The sequence below is a fragment of the Neolamprologus brichardi genome, chromosome 16 (assembly GCF_056152115.1).
Source record: "Neolamprologus brichardi isolate AB-2024 chromosome 16, ASM5615211v1, whole genome shotgun sequence".
NCBI classification, from domain to species: Eukaryota; Metazoa; Chordata; class Actinopteri; order Cichliformes; family Cichlidae; genus Neolamprologus; species Neolamprologus brichardi.
Genome location: NC_142119.1, coordinates 14,084,054 through 14,100,622, shown reverse-complemented (window position 1 = coordinate 14,100,622; position 16,569 = coordinate 14,084,054). Strand labels below are relative to the sequence as shown.

The window sequence follows — 16,569 nt, the reverse complement described above, 5'->3', positions numbered from 1 at the left end:
CTGAGAAGAACTGGATGATGACTCTCAAGTAAAGTACTTTAACGGTCCCATTCATTCATTACTCATCCTTTAACAGCATCCAGTGTAACTGAAACTCTCATGATTGGTTAAACCCTGTTTTCGATCCTGTGAAATGAATGAAATAATATTAAAAACAGAAAATGATCCCCAGCAAGAAGCCGGAAGTATTTTTTGATAGTCTTTCAGTTCTCTGGCTGATAAAGAGTGCAGTTAAGAAGAGCCATTGCAACATAGATGTATGTTGAGGGCTGAGGTGACAACGTGTATATACCAACTTCGGTTGCTTATGTTTATAGGACCACCTTGTGTCTTCCTTTTATTTTTCATTTTTCCCTTGCTGTAAGAGCTTTGTAACATTTCTCATCTGTGGGATAATAAAGGTTTATTCTATTCTATATTCGTGCATCTATCTTCATTAACACCAGTGGAAACAGAAGATATTGATAAGAACCTTTTAATAGTTACATAATCTCTTTACATTTACAAATTTTAAATTACATGAATGAGTCTTTTTAACAAACTAAAACTGCCACAGCGACTACCGTCAGTGGCTCCACTCGTGGCACTAATTATAAAATAACAGGAATCCAGAGGGTTAGTCATTAGAACCTGATTATACTGGGATAAAACTGAATGTTCTAGACTGTTTTCATAATGCCACGGATGCAGAGTGCTGGCTCTGCTGGAATGACACTGCTGTCTGTCAGGATTTAGCCTGCACCATTCTTAAAGATTTACAAAGTCCAGTGTGCTTCTAGCTCTCAGCCAGGCATTTACAGGAAAGTCTGCTTTGTGCACAACGGCTGTGTTTCTGTTGATCAGTACTCAGCAGTTAGTTCCCAGACCAGTCCAGTGGTCAGGGACCATCAGGAAGTATTTGTCCATGGCTTCGCAGAAGCGAGCTCTGTACAGCTCCGGAGAAACCACAGTGGGCATCTTCCCTGGAAACAAAGCACAGCAACACCTCAGAGTAGAAGGAGGATTGTAATTCAGCTGGAAGTACACTGATGAAGAAGAAAAACAAAAGCATTCTGTCATATATACACATATACATTTATATTAAACTCTACCTAAGCACTCAAAGTGTTTTATAAAACTGGCTGAAGTTTAAATTATTGAAGCCAACATATGAACCTCCTGTGAGCTAAAAGCTCAGGCTTCATATGTTGGAGTGTAACTCCACTATTGCCACTTTCTCTCTAATGATTCTCACGAGACTTGGAGCCTGTTGTTCTCATTGGCTTTGTGTTGAAGTTTATTTATCTTAGGTTTCACGTCTATGTGCTCAGATTTGACACCAAGCTTTAACACTAAGGGTGACTTGCTGTTTCATAGCCCCTACATGAGCTGGACACAAATATCTAAGGCTACATTCCCACTGCAGGTCTTAATGCTCAATTCCGATTTTTTGATCAAACCCGATTTTTTTGTCTGCTTGTTCACACTACATTTAAAATGTGACAGCAGATGCGCTCTAGTGTGAACCCTCAAAGCGGCCCACATGTACAAAAGAAGACATCACACACAACGCGCTCTGTTTAGACTCAGACCAAACAGTATTGTTTGACTGATGGACCATAATATAAAGACTTGTTTCAGACTTGGGGGTGATCGTGGCTCAAGAGTTGGGCGTTCGCCTTGTAATCGGAAGGTTGCCAGTTCGAGTTCCAGCTTGGACAGTCTTGGTCGTTGTGTCCTTGGGCAAGACACTTCACCCGTTGCCTACTGGTGGTGGTCAGAGGGCCTGGTGGCACCAGTGTCCGGCAGCCTTGCCTCTGTCAGTGCGCCCCAGGGTGGCTGTGGCTACAATGTAGCTGCCATCACCAGTGTGTGAATGGCGCTTTGGGGTCCTTAGGGACTAGAAAAGCGCTATACAAATACAGGCCATTTACCATTTACATTTCCCAATTTAGCTTTAAGTTATAAAGTTATTTTGTTATTTACAAATGATCCTTATTGCTGTTTTAGACAGGAGTGGTGCTACAAAGGATAGTTGCAGATTTCTGTCAGAATCTGCAGATTATACAGTATAAATAAAATGTTCACATTTCTCCAACGTTGTCTTCCCAACAGTTTCACTGACATCTACACTGGATGGCCAGGAAGCGTTCGCAATGTCTTCTCCGGCGCTGATAATTGGCGTCTGTCTTGTGTCAGTGACGTAAAAGACGGATTTAATGCGACCTGACCATTCAAACAGCAGTCGCTTTCTAAAACATCGGATATGTATCGGATTCAGTACCACATATGAAAGTGACCCAGATCGGATTTGAAAATATCGGATTTGTGCTGTTCACACTGTCATACCATGATGGGATATGGGTCGCACAGGGTCAGAAAAGTCAGATTTGATGCGCTTTCGCCTGCAGTTTGAACGTAGCCTAAGTAATCCATCCCTCCATATGCAGCCATACTTTCTGTGGGCTTTATGACATTTACCTTGGCCTCCGAGGATTCCAGTGGATTTAACAACCATTTCCAGTCTCTTGTCCCAGGTGAACGTCCTGATGTAATCTGCAGAAACGAGAGAGGGGAACAAATTAAAACAAAACCCCAATAAAAATCTCCACAAAACGCTTCTTCTCCTCCTCTCACCTATAATCCCAACGACCAGCTGCTCGGTGGCGTCGTCCCGCCCAACCAGCAGGGAGTAGTCGATGATGAGGTGGCTAGACAGGAAGTAGGCGTCGCTGTGAATGGCAGCTCGTAAGATGGACTTGCAGTGGGAGCGGATGTAGAGCGGGTTGTCGTGGATCAGCTTCAGCAAGTTCTCGTCCAGCAGAACCACCTCGCAGCTTTCCTTGCCCGATTCTGTCTTCACATTGCGGTTTCTCAGCGAGCCTTTGAGGTCGAATACCTGCAGGGACGTCACAGCATCAACAGAGGTCAAAAGGTCCTCATGATCCAAACAGCCACTACTGAAGAAACTGTGATGGATCTAAGATTTGTGTTAGACCTCTAAACACGTTTGTTCACACTTTGATGAATTATGGACAAACATGTTACAAGTATTGTCCTTTCCATGTTCTACATCAAGAATAAACAGTGTGTCCTGTCCTCTCTGCACTGATAGGCAGAGTGACACCACATCTCTGACCTGAGCCATCTTGCGTCCATAAAACAGGTTTTCCATAACAAGGAGGTCCAGCTTCTTCTCCGTGTTGTTCTGAGAGTTCTTGTAGCCAATCCTGTACACACCCAGGATCTTCGCCAACGCCGTCGGCCGCTGTGGTGCAAACACGCTCGTTACTCATTTGCAATCAGATGGTTAGAAACAGTGTGAGTGTTTATGATGCATACTTTCTGCTGCACAGCTCCTGTGATGTAGGTAAAGTAGTGGGGTGCAAAGTCCAGGAAGGACTGGACCTCCAGTCTGGGCATCTGCTTCAGGATGAAGCGGTCGTCTGACAGGACACACAGCAGGACTTACATCAGAGGAAAGAACAAAACATGCATCCTGAAGTGTGAAGCTAGCAGAGGTTTGGCGTCGTTTCCATTATCAAAATAGTTAGTGACCAAGTCCCTAAATCAGAGAGCAGGTGTGGAGCATACCAGACGTGTTTTTAAAACAAATAAAGGTTATTTTATGGTCCTTGTATTCATTTTCGTATTCTTTTTAACTTTGCCTTCAGCTGATCCGTAGGTTTTAGTAGGGCTGCATTCATAGGTGGGAGCATATTTCTAATCAGGCCCATTACAGCCAATCAAAATGTGGGAGAGGTGACTCAATGTGTGGGGCATAAACAGACTGTATATAAACAATGGGCACAGCCACTGTTTTGTGGTTAGTAAGTAGCCGTAGGGTTTTCGCTGTTGCCATCTTGGTGACTTTCAAATTGAACATTACGAGCGTGGGGGAACCCGAGGGACGCTGCACACTCACTGACCAACAACTTGTCCATAACACAGTAGCCAGGGATGAAACCACCAACGTTCTGGTTAGTAGATGACCTGCTCTACACCTGACCTACAGCCACCATCATTACACAGTCCTAATAAAGCAGGACACCTCAGTGCCTGCCACACACAGATATAGCGTTTACTTTATTTATTTGCCATAACAAGTGTCACAATGTTTTGCATGCATTTTGTAGTTACTATTTTATTTAGAAAAGCACAAGCATGCTTCCTTTTACACATGTGCACATACATACTTGTGCAAGCTCATGTGCCCCTTTTGTATCTATGTTGTATCTGTGAGGATATCAGCTCCAACCTTCTGTTGCGTAGAACACAGCTCCAGATTTCCCCCCACGAGCCTGCCAGTTAACGCAGTGGGACAGCGAGCGGACGAAATCCTCCTCACTGCTCTCCATGATCTCCTCTCGCATCTTGTGAAACTCCTTGGCGTAGTAGACCCGACAGTAGAACTTGGCGTTGGCATCGGAGAACTCTGAAAATAAGAAGGCAGTCAGGAACAGCAGGCTTAGACACATTTATCAGAGGGATAACATTCAGCTTGAACCAAAGAGTGTGCAACACAGTAATGCAGTGGTTAGCATTGTGTCCTAACCAACAAGGTTTGGTTTGACGTCTGCACGTTCTCCCACAGTAAGCGTGAAGCCGTGAGGTGACCTGTCCAGTCTGCACCACTCTCAGCCCCCGACTGGAAAAGCAGTTAAGAAAACAGTAATAATAAAACACTCACGCAGCTCAATGTGTGGATTTAGGGCCTGTTTCTTCTGCTTATCTGCTGAGTCGGCCTCTTCTGCACAAAACAGAGACAGAGTTGAAACACTGCACCTCCAGGTACGCCTCTACAGCCTTTGCGCTTTCACTAACTTTGTGTTGTATGTGAACACTTACTGAGAGAATCGGTGTCTGTGCTGCTGCGACTCTGCTGTGATGCTGTCGTCTCGGTGGGCCTGGCAGGGCTGCTCTTAACCCGGCTCTCTCCACCACTGAGGACCAGACAGTAGAAAACTCGACTCACATTTGAATTCATTTGTTTAAAATTTGAACCATTTGAGTTTTAGAGTAAGTTTTGCTCTTACACTGCTGAGTTTTTCAAACCATTACTGTCCTCTAACACAACACAACTCTGGTGTGGCTGGTTTGGCCACTTGGGGGCAGCAGAAACAAGTCCTGAAGAGTCATGTTAATGACTTCAGTTTAATGCTTGGCTTATCGTCATCACTTTATTATCCAACATTCACTTAGAGTGCAGTATCAATTTTGGTCTCCCCCATCTCCCGATGCTCTAAAGGTGCTAAATACTCCACTATGTTCTATTTAACAACAATCAATACATATATAAAAATAACTATTTTAAAAATGTAGATTGTGAGAAATTGGCACTTGGGCTGTTGGCTGGAAGAAGAGAGCCAACAGCCAGATTATTCTGTTTTGATCACGTCACAAACGAAAATAATGGGATTGGAAAGCTGCGAGAGATGCTCTGTAATTAAATGGGGGTTAAAGAGGATATATGAAATTAAAGTACCATAGCATTTTAAATGATTGTTAACAATAAGGACGTTACCTTTAATTCTTCACCATATTCTGATGCATTGTGTTCATTAATTAAGTGCAAACATAATTAATAGATAACAGAAATAAGCTAACAGCTGCACAGTGGATTTTAAGGCACAAAGTTGAAGCTCCGGTGGGAATGCAGCGTACCTGCTGGGCTGTGAAGTCTCGTCTCCTCCTGCGTTCGACACCTTAGACAGATCATCCAGTGCTGTTTTGTACTCCTTGCAGCTGAATGGTGACAATCGTATATTTTAGCATATTTTTCCAAACGTGACATGAATAGTGCCAATTTAAAAACAGAGAGGAGGGAAGCAGGTGGTCACCTGAGGGCGAAGGCGATGATGGAGCTTGGCTCTCTCTCGCACACTGCGATGGGAACCCGCTCATGTTCGTACATGAGGTAGTGCTTATCTGGATCACTGTAAACATGTGACACAGCAGTCAGAAACAATGCCTACTGAACGTGAGGTGGTGCACGCCTCTTTGGGCTTTTATTTTGGATGGCTAAAGCAAAGTTGGTAGTCTATTTTAACTGGCTTCAACAATCACATTTTCACCCCACCCTTTATAGCAATAGCTTCCTAGCCTTAGATGATAACCTCCAGAGTGCTCCACCCTCTCATCTAAACTGGATCACTTCTGGATCAAAAAGCAACATAGTGGAAGCTAAAATGCTAACGCTGAGTCTACAAAATATCCAGTCCAGACACAAATGGCTTATGTCATAGTGGCCTTGTCCATCTTTTAAGTACAGTACACTATTTTTTCTAATGGTATTGTTTACTATTCAAGTATCTAATTCTCTATTTACTATCAAATATATCTACCACTTCAGTTCAGCCAATATGTGATCAGTGACTAAGTGAATGGCCTGCAGACCTAGAGCACAGTACTTACAATGGGAAAGGGATGGGATTGTAACTGTTTCCAGGGAGGAAGTTGGCAAGGATTGCTTTCATGGTGGATTTTTCCTTCACCTGGCTGTCAGTGGAGCCCAGCAGGTGTCCGTCAAAGACGTCTGAAAGTGAGCACGCACACGGCATGTAGAGCAGGGGTAACGGTGCACGAAATACGATAAAGATTAGAGGAGGAGTGCGAACCTTCTGACACGCTGACAGAGTCCTGCTCGATAAAGGAGGGGACAGGTGTGACCGGCTCGGCTCCAGGATCTCCTGGTGATGGCAGCAAGGAGGAAACAGTGGAGGAGGACAGCGTACTGAGGTGACGGTCCTCTGCCAGACAAGAGAAAAACAAAGTGTCGCAAACAGCTTCATTGAGTAAGGTTTAACATGGAGGGATATTACTGATTGAGTAGATCTCACCCTAACCTGGAAATTGTAGAAAAAATTATTTATGCTTTTATCTTCTGAAATCTCAAAGCTCCCCGCTTTCTGACATGAATAAAAACAGTTGCTGTCTCTTGAAGTTATTTTCTGAACTGAGCGTTTTTCATATTCTAGGCTCGTCTACATAACGCGATGGCTGCTTTGCATCAGAAGTTAGTGAGGGTGGTCTCTGCCTACACAGTTACCCTTGAAGAAAAAAAAAAATGCAAAAGATATTCTAATGGTCGCCAAAGCACATCTTTATTGATATGTACCGTGGTGTCAAACTCCGTCATTAAGGGGTACAACGAGATCGTCAAATGTCGTCTTTATGGGGCGAAGAGTTAAAATGAAACAGAGCTTTTACCACGATGATCCCCGACTTTTATATTTACATGCCTTTTTTCTTTACTGTTGTTTTAACTCTTTATCTCAACTCTACTTTAAACGAGACCTATTATTATTTCCAGCTTCATGTTTATCTTAAAGCTTTACAAGAGCAGCTTTTCACGACTGACAATTTAAAAACATTCCTACTGTGCCCTGGTGAGACCCCTCCCTTACTTCTTTGTCACTTTCCACTCCCTTTCTGGTAGATCTATTTTGATTGGCTGCTCTGGTATAAACCTAACCTTCCAAGTCTAGCGAGGGAGGGACCTCTTTAATGGAGAAGATGACTCTGTCGCTGAGAAAGGAAATAACTTTTTACAAAAGTGGAAGAAATGGATTACCTCCCCTCAAGAGGACACTACCTTTTCATCTTGATGCAGGCTCAATCATCCAGGTAAGTAAAGGGTTAGTTCATCTGGATGTAGCGCTTTCAGTGGGAGAAACGCTCAGCTGAGACAGAAGAAGTCACTCGGATGAGTGACGAAACGTTTCTCCCAATGAAAACGCTGCGTCCAGAGGAACAGAATCAACCTTTTGGGACACTACCTTCTTGTAACGTAAATGCTTGGGACTCCTGGGGCAATATGCACCAAGTATCCCACTGGTTCTTTTTTAAATAAAATTGTCAAATCTAAACAAACACACAAAAATCTGAAATCCAAACAATTGAATTCAATTCTGTTTTATTTTTATAGCGCCAAAACACAACAACAGTCACCTCGAGGTGTAAAGTGAAGACTTCACATTAATACTTTAAATGAGAAGTCACAAAAGCACACTCAGTAAAGCAGTAACTCACCTTTCTCACCATTTTGTACCACCGGTGATGGGTTACGAGGGGAGGACTCCACAGCACTCTATTAAAACACAAAAAGATTATTGTGATATCGCATGTACGGGGACCATGAAGCTACAATCTAAGCTTTGTTCAAACCCACAAACAAAACAGAAAGAACGTCTCAAATTCATTCTAATTGGTTTGTTGTCAAGTTACAGTGAGGACGAAGATGTGGAGAAGAATTCCCTTTAGGAACCTTCAATAGAAACCGGATCATTAACATTAACCTTTATGAACGTCCCTTTCACGTGTCCCTCACACCTTGAAAACCTTTGTTCTGTGAATAGTGATGTAAACTCAGATTTTTAGGTTGAGTTTTGAATGCACCACCCATCCACAGTGTCCCAATACTGATGCTGACTCCTGTCACTATAGTCAATAATATTACATCATAGTTATAAAACATTATGTCGTAAGGACAAGACTACATGGTTAAGAAACACAAACAGCCCAGGTCTCTGACTACACAGCGTGTAAAGCAAACGGGTGACTGAGTGAAGTGCATGCAAACATTCACTGAATGATGCTACAGACCTTGCTGTCGTCACTGGTGTTTGGCCTGTGTCTGCCTGGGCTGGGGGGTACAGACAAGCGCTTCTTGCCTTTCTCCTGCTGGAACAAATCCTGAAGTCTGAAAGTATGAAATCAGGATTAAAACCAAGTGCTGGTGTTGCTATGGTGACATGACATTTTTATTGCATGGATGATGTAATAAAGCACGTGTCACATATTGTCCGACTCTCACCTGCTGTTCCAGGACTGCAGCATCTCGCACAGACTCTGTTTCTTCACCACCAGCGACTCGAGAACAGCCTGCAGCTGCTGAGGAGAATCTGAGCCGCACACCTGCAGTCGAACCTGAAGCTTTTCGATCCAGCTCCGCAGCTCTGCCTCTTCCATCTGCACATAAATACCAACATGAGCCCAAGACACCCCCTGCAACAAGAGACGCTGATGTGGGGAGAACCTACATCTTTCTGAGCGAAAAGGTCCTCCATCTTTTCTTCACGTGTCTTACTGAAGGTTTCAGTTTTCAGGGATGTGAGGCGGTCATCGATGGCCAAGTACACCTGTGTGACTCTGGGGGAGGGGGGGGGGGGGGGGGATTTGCAGGTTACTGTAAGCATGCTACTACACCCCTACCTCATGCACTGAGACCTTGTTCCAGTGTTTAAGTAAGTAAAAACCGTAACAATCTAAAGGGTAGCCTCCATAAGAGTCATATCAATTATCTAAAGTTGAGGTATCAGATCTCATATCTGCAATTCTCTTAACATTACAGCTGTTACGTAGGATGTAGTGGTAGAAATACACTAATTTCTTTTGTGAAGCTCAGTCTGTGGTATTTACTTCTGAGTGAAGTCCTTCAGGTCCTGCTGCAGGTTGGTTTTGGATGGTCCCAGGTTCCTGATGAAGATCTTGGGCCGAGGAAGACAAATCTCCAACAACTTTATAGACGTGTAGCTGAAGAAACAGGAAAAAACAGAGTCCCATATTTGAAACTGTTGTCATTAAAAGTGCTTTAAGACAAGTATTATTGTGAACCATTTATACAAATACACTTTAACTTAAATGAATAGCCATGTGTAAATAATTATTACATTTAGGCCAAACTCCTGGTTATTATCATAGATATTATCAATAAATAGTTATGATGGAATTTGGTAATTATAAGGTAAGGATATGTACAGTTTCTGGTGCTATTTATGTATTATGTGTTTATCAGAATTACTATTGCTACAAAGAAGTAATCAAATCATGCAAACAAGCAAACAAACATTTATTGGGCCATGGAGTATTGGAGGTGGGTAACACAATTAACCTGTAAACTGGATTTAAAAGGGAGTGAACAACAAATTACTGAAATGTGTGTTTTTGTGTGTCTGTGTACTTTAGTAGCTGTACTGTCTATCATGAGATGTGGTGTAATGTATATTATTCTCAAACGTGTGTGTTTCGTCATTGTTTTATTAAGAAAATCAATACTGGATGCCTGTGATCTTCAGGTCCTCAGAGGCCCTGCGTTAAAAACAGGCATGATTCTGTCACTGCAGGTCTGTGAACTCAGCTCACCATGTCATCCACAAACGCAACTCTATCATGCAATGAAGAAGCTAAACAGAAGCCAGAGCTCAAAGCTTGTTTCAAAATGACTCGGAAGAAAATGAAAACTGTTCTGGAGTCAGACAAATCCAAAAGGTAACCTGGAATTGGCAGCTTTCACATTGAGAAAGGTATATACAGGTTTTAGAGAGCAGGGAATTGCTTGCATATTGCAGCGAGACAATAGTGAACTGCATACTGCATGTATTACAACAGTATAGTTTTGTAGTAAAGAGTCCGGGTGCTGAACTTGCCTGCAGTCCAGAACCTTCACCTACTGAAAACATTTGGCTCATCATGAAATGAAAAATAGGCAAAAGAAGGCTGCTGAGCAACTGTTCTCCTCAGTTACCAAACATTTAAGAACTGTTGTTAAAAGAAGAGTGGATGTCAAACATGGCCCTGTCCCCACTTTTTCAGACTTGTTGCTGACATCAAATTTAAAATGCAACATTTTCCCAGTGTAAACGTCATGTAAACTGTGAATAAAATACAGGTTTTATGAGATTCATGAGACTGCATTCTGTTCTCTAACCCATTTGTTGTTTGACACTATAATGGCTATAATGCAGTAGTGTGAATGACTACCTGAAGGAAGCCACCATCTGGTTATATGAGAAGTACTGGTGGTAGTCTTTGTGGATGGAGTGCCCGCAGGGCTCTGCATTAGCCCGTCTGGAGTACTGGTGACCATAGAAGCGAAGTTCCAGGTATTTGGCAAAAGACATACACCACGAGTCATTGGAGAGAGGAACCACCGGTGTCACCTACAGACAGAGAGAAGAGAAGCATGGTGAGAAGACCGAGTCACCACTTTCATTCATTCATTCATACAAATAGTGGAATTTTCAGTGGCAGAGTACACCTAAGATACAAACACAGCAGAGGACACTTTAAGCTGCTTTTGACTGATTAATTGCTTGACCATAGAAAATGAACACACACACCATACAGTAAGGCCCCAGATGGTCTATCTGAACTGTTACTGACCTGCTTGCAGATTCGGCACCAGGAGTAGTTGAGAATTGTGTGCTGATAACCAGGCACAGGGGAGTCCAACTCCTTCAACACAATCTGCACACAGCCGTTGCCGTGCACAAACCGACGGACGTGATGCACCATTGGAGTCTCACAGAACATGCTGGGGCACTGGTAGGATGGCCTGCAGGTGAACATCCACACAAACACATTACAACATGTTCCAAGAATCCAACTTTTTAAATCTCATCTCATTAATCAAAGGCATGTCTTTGTTGTCGTACCTGAAACAATATCGTTCCAGGAAAACACCCAGAGAGAGGTCGTTCTTGCCATAAAACTCCATCGTGACAATCCTGTTGACAAACACAGGGCAGTGACTCCAAGTTCTCTCTTTTATTTCGGATCATATTTACAGGTTATCTCTGTATGACCAGTTTACCATGGGCTGACACAGGGGTTGGGTGCATTGTTGGACTGAATAGATGAACTACTGAAAAGCACACACAACCTCTGATGGTTGATGGGATTCAGGCAGTCCAGCTGAGGATGAGAAAAGTAAAGAATAAGTTCAAACACCTCGATACACTTCTTAAATCAAAGCTGAGGAGTCCTGGCTCAGCAGTGCAACTAGGATGCAAAGGCACTTTCTACTAAAAGGTTCCCTTGAATGTGCTTTTGCACATTAGTTCAGCCGTTTCTAATACCCCTACAGACAGGCAGCTAAACACATGAACCAGTGACAGCATCAAGCATAATGCTGAGCAATTTGTACTACAAATATACTATAGGGTCAAAAGTACTGGGACACCTACACATGACGTCTACAGATGCTGCTCAGCCATGAAAACCCATGACATGAAGCGGTTTTGTGCTGATGTTAATGTCAGAAGCGGTTTGAAACACAGCTTTTACTTTTACAATGATGTCAGCGCTCAGTGACAACATCTGTATCTTTATAGAGTCTGCCACTTCATGGCAGCGTTGCTTTGGTTCCTACATGCATCCAGTCTGCAATACCACTCAAACCATTGATTGTAAAATATCTAGAAAAAAAAGGCATTTCACAAACTGACCTGTGGCAACAGAAGCATCCTGTTACAGTATCGCACTCTAATTCAGTGAACTCTTTAGAATCACCCATTCTTTATTAATGCTTGTAATGACAGACACTGTTGCTAGCTGCTTGATTTTAAATACCTAAATTGAACTGCAAAAACCTGATTTCAAAGACTGTCTCGCCCAGTACTTTTACGTAGGGCTGTTCGACATAAAGATATATATCGGATGACGATATGAAAACATCTATCGTTTCATATTACGCTATCGTTTGTTTACGGTAATATGTTTTCATGGTTTTGATGGGTCACTGTAGAATTTCTTAAGGTTCTCTCTTTCTCTTATATTTAATATAACCACACTACGGACAGACAAGCGACTGTTTTCATGCGTTGTCATTAACAACAACGACGGTAAAACCATTGAGTGGCTCCGCCGTCCGCCTGCTTATTTTCCACATAAACCTTTCACAATAAAGCTGAAGATCCTGTTGAGATTTTTCAAAATAAACCGAATCACGCAAAATACTATGCAGTGTTTACGGAGAAACAAAAGAGCCGTCAGGTGCTAAATAATAAACCTTAGAACAGGCTTTTCCCCGCAGCACGCTGTGTAATAAATACAAAGAAAACTGCGGCTGTTTCAACTTATGTAACACTCGACTCCAGGTACACGACGCCCAGCTCAAAACACTTCACGCAGTCGAGTTGCCTTAGATTCACAGAATTTACACAAAATGTAAAATTTTGTAATATATATTGTCGAGACGGAAAATGTCTTATAGCGGGATATGAGAATTTGGTCATATCGCACAGCCCGACTTTTGAGCACATAGTGTGTTTGCATTACTGCAGTTCATTTAAACCTCCAACAGGCAATTCACTAAAATTTCACAAAGAAAGATATTCCCAAATAGGGTAAATGCAGAATCTTGTGCACTAAACCCACCTTTTCCTCTGCATTTCCTCTGATTTAAATTTGGTGTGTGGTGAGAAAATATTTTAAATGATAAGACCATTTGTATCAATATAGCTCCATATATGGACATGTTTTTGCCCTAAATAGACCCTAGTAGGCTACGTCCTTCAAACTATTGTTTTTAAATATCTACAAGTAAATACTCTTTTTGAAGATTTAAACCTAGTTCACCTCAACAAACCTCTGAGAAATAATGACAATGAAATAAACAAACAATAGACAATTTAACAAAGGAACAACATCAGACTTTTAGTATCTGTTTAGATTCTGTTCCTCAGCTGAATTCACCAGAGAGAAACTGAAACCTCAAGGCTGGAACTCATGTTCAGGCAGTAAATACACATCACACAAGCATGCATCATTTAACAGAAGTTACAAATATATGGAGGCTAAAAAAATAGTGTCTCACTGTGCTTGGCAGTGTCAGATTAAAACATTTTGATGGTTTGAAATTCTGTTCTGGTGAAGAATGATCGGCCTTACGTTGCTCACCTTGGGGGCCCAGTTCATCTCGCTCTGTTTGCTTGGCCTCTCCTCTTCTCCTTCGCTCTTCACTGATGGTTTGCCTGGTATATCAGGCCCCCGGCTCTGGCTACTGGCAGCAGCTGTGGCAGAGTTGAAGGGGTCATGGGTTTCTCTCTGCCGGATGCGACCCCCCTTTGCTCTGTAGTCCGCCAACATCTCGGCCAAATTCTGACTATTGCTCAGCTGCTCTACAATGCGGGTGCTGGTCAGACTGTGGCAAGGCAGGAACTCAATGGGCCTCGGCTGCACAACGCCATTGGTCTGTCCTCCAACCAGTGAGGAGGGGGCTGAGTCTTTAAGGAGCTGCCGTTTTCTGCGCACGTCCAGTTCCTTCAGGTCCTTGTTGAGGAGAGGAGAAAGGTAGACCTACAAGGCGTGGAAAAACTCAAATTAGTGGTCTGCGAATCAGGGAAAAAAAGCGCCAAAGTGCAGGCAGGAGTAAACTAAGGTACCTGCTCAGGAAAGTAGTCCCTGCTGGGGCAGTGCATGCCAGCTGGTATGAGAAGGAATGGTTCTTTAAATGTGATGAAGGGAGAAATGCACAGGATGACGTCCTTGAGCTCCTGCTTGAACACTGCAGAGATGGACTTCAGGCGGTCGTCAGATGAAGCCACCTGCTCTGCGACAAACATCCCTGTGTCATCCTGCAGGGGGTCTCTGAACAACTTAGGAGTTGGTGTCTCTGATCCATCACCATCCTCTAAACCTAACGACTCCTGCTTCAGCAGTGTTGCCTCTCCCCCCATATCCCCATCAGATGCTGCGATCAGCGTGTCGGAGCTCGTCATCTCTTGGTCTTCTACCATGAGGAATGGAGGGGACAAAGAAAAGGGCGGTGCAGGAGGGTTGGAAAATGGAGAGGAGGTCCTCGTCTCTGCAGGAGCCTCATCCTTTCGGACAGATGGGGTAGGTGATTTTGGGTTCAATTTGTCTTGGAGAGCTTCTATGTCTCCATTTTTAGATGAAGAGTCTAAGGGAAGCCCTTCATCCTCAGTCTGTGCTGCAGATGCAGAATCTTCACTTCCTGCAGTTTTCCCTGGGCTCTCTTCATTGTTCTCGCTCCCTGGCCTCTCTCCATCTGCCTCTTCCTCTGAAGCAGCGGCACCTTCCAGCAGACAGGGGAACGAAGTGCTTTGTGCCAAGCTGGGCGGCATGGCGAACTCATCCATGAGGAACGAGATCTCCAGCTGGGAGTGGTAGGCCACGCATACCATCAGCATGATGATCTCCTTCACCCTGGCCAGCTCGTACTCTGAAGCACCACGCAGTTTTATGGAGCATCCAAGATGAGGAGGGCAGCCCTCAAAGAACATCAATGTCTTCACCTCACCTGGAAGGACAAAGAGAGAGAATGACAGCGTGTCCTATCATTGCAGCAGGGTCCACTGAGAGGAGTGTGTGCTTCTTACTGTTTGCCAGTATAAATGGCTGCATGTAGAACTTGTGGCAGGTCCCCAGACGAGGTTTGGTGAGGAGCTGGTCCATGGACATTACCAGGTCTCCCTGAGTCATATGACTCACTCTGTCCAAAACTTGCTAAAAAGGAGGGGAAAAAAATGAACACTTGAGCAAAGACATCTCCTCAAAGACATTTCTAGCAGGTCCATTAGATGATGATGATGTTCCAGACCAAGCTTTGTTGCTTTGAAATGTATGAATCAGAGTAAAAGAGCATACACACAAGAAAAGTCAAGAAGCAATGAGGTGACCACGTACATTATACACTAGCAATGTGAAGTGAGAGGACAACAAGTTACACTAATCCCAACACTGAGGCAGGAGACTGATCAGACCACCAACTTGAGCAAAGAAAACCAATGAGCTGTGGTAAATACATTGGAGGGTTTCCTATACACGTGAAATGCCACAAATATTAAGTACAAAGCTGACGAACGCCATAAGGAGAAGGCGTTTATTCTTTCCTGTTATTAGTAGACACTTCAATTGTTTCATCTCACAGCCCAGACTTTTTACTAAAGATGGAGAAAGATGAGTCTCAAAAGTTAAGAAAAAGACAGTAGAGGGTAGGGCTGCTCGATTATGGCAAAAATGATAATCACGATTATTTTCACTGAAATTGAGATCTCAATTATTTGACGATATTTATTTAACAATAACAATGTATTGAATAATGACTTTAACGATTGTCAAAAATAATATAAAATAGTGTGCAAATACTGATAACAGTGCAAATGTTTGCAATATAAAAAATAAATGAAAAATGTAAACATCTATGTTTAGTGAACTTTGCAGTGTTGCTCTGTGGTGCAGTTACACTGTAGCAAAGTTTACACACTATGTCTACTTGATCCACGTCTGACTCCACGAACCCATAATGTTTCCACACCACTGAAGGTTTTTTTTACCTCTCTTTTCAACCAACGGCAGTCACTCTCCTCTCCAAATAACTTCTGCTTAGCTTTCCGAGCTTCCCTCGGGTCCTCTTAATTGTTGTGACACGTGTTCGAAATGCAGAGAGGTGCGCTCGATTTGCCACACGGAGCAGCGCGAGAGTAAAGCACGAGGGAGGGGCTAATAATCGGCTCAGTCATTTTTAATGATCATTGAAAGCCCAGATCGTAATCGTAATTAAAATTCGATTCATTGAGCAGCCCTAGTAGAGGGTTGCAAAGAGAAATCTGGTTATACCGACGTCTGTGAGAAAACGACCCTTCGGCTGCTTTGATCTATGACCTCGGTAAACACTTTCCGCTTAGAGTACAGGAAGACGGGATATATGGTATTCTTTGGGGCTGTCCCACCTTGTGATCCATAAGTTATGTGTTACATTGCCAACGTTTAGATGGTCACAGGCATCTCCCTCTCAGATCCAGTGTCGCCAAGTGCTGGATCACAGAGGTCATGTGATTAATGGGG

General features: G+C 43.2%; 1 protein-coding gene across 4 annotated transcripts in view; it reads right to left on the bottom strand.

Moving 5' to 3' along the window:
* Positions 1-459: 459 nt before the first annotated feature.
* The window catches only part of pikfyve (phosphoinositide kinase, FYVE finger containing), a 32,561-nt gene continuing 16,451 nt past the window's right edge, over positions 460-16,569 (bottom strand). For all 4 annotated transcript variants that reach the window (XM_087852998.1, XM_006805808.3, XM_087852999.1 and 1 more), the window contains 24 exons: positions 15,102-15,228; positions 14,145-15,022; positions 13,660-14,058; positions 11,573-11,673; positions 11,415-11,486; positions 11,143-11,314; positions 10,741-10,919; positions 9,400-9,513; positions 9,021-9,129; positions 8,795-8,949; positions 8,584-8,680; positions 8,011-8,068; positions 6,597-6,728; positions 6,394-6,514; positions 5,820-5,915; positions 5,644-5,724; positions 4,828-4,922; positions 4,670-4,729; positions 4,238-4,414; positions 3,322-3,425; positions 3,119-3,247; positions 2,617-2,878; positions 2,461-2,535; positions 460-962 (listed from right to left, as the gene is read on the bottom strand). In XM_087852998.1, the coding sequence (XP_087709124.1) occupies positions 847-962; positions 2,461-2,535; positions 2,617-2,878; positions 3,119-3,247; positions 3,322-3,425; positions 4,238-4,414; positions 4,670-4,729; positions 4,828-4,922; positions 5,644-5,724; positions 5,820-5,915; positions 6,394-6,514; positions 6,597-6,728; positions 8,011-8,068; positions 8,584-8,680; positions 8,795-8,949; positions 9,021-9,129; positions 9,400-9,513; positions 10,741-10,919; positions 11,143-11,314; positions 11,415-11,486; positions 11,573-11,673; positions 13,660-14,058; positions 14,145-15,022; positions 15,102-15,228 (3,909 nt within the window). In that variant the 3' untranslated portion in view covers positions 460-846. The remainder of the gene's footprint in view (positions 963-2,460; positions 2,536-2,616; positions 2,879-3,118; positions 3,248-3,321; positions 3,426-4,237; positions 4,415-4,669; positions 4,730-4,827; positions 4,923-5,643; positions 5,725-5,819; positions 5,916-6,393; positions 6,515-6,596; positions 6,729-8,010; positions 8,069-8,583; positions 8,681-8,794; positions 8,950-9,020; positions 9,130-9,399; positions 9,514-10,740; positions 10,920-11,142; positions 11,315-11,414; positions 11,487-11,572; positions 11,674-13,659; positions 14,059-14,144; positions 15,023-15,101; positions 15,229-16,569) is intronic.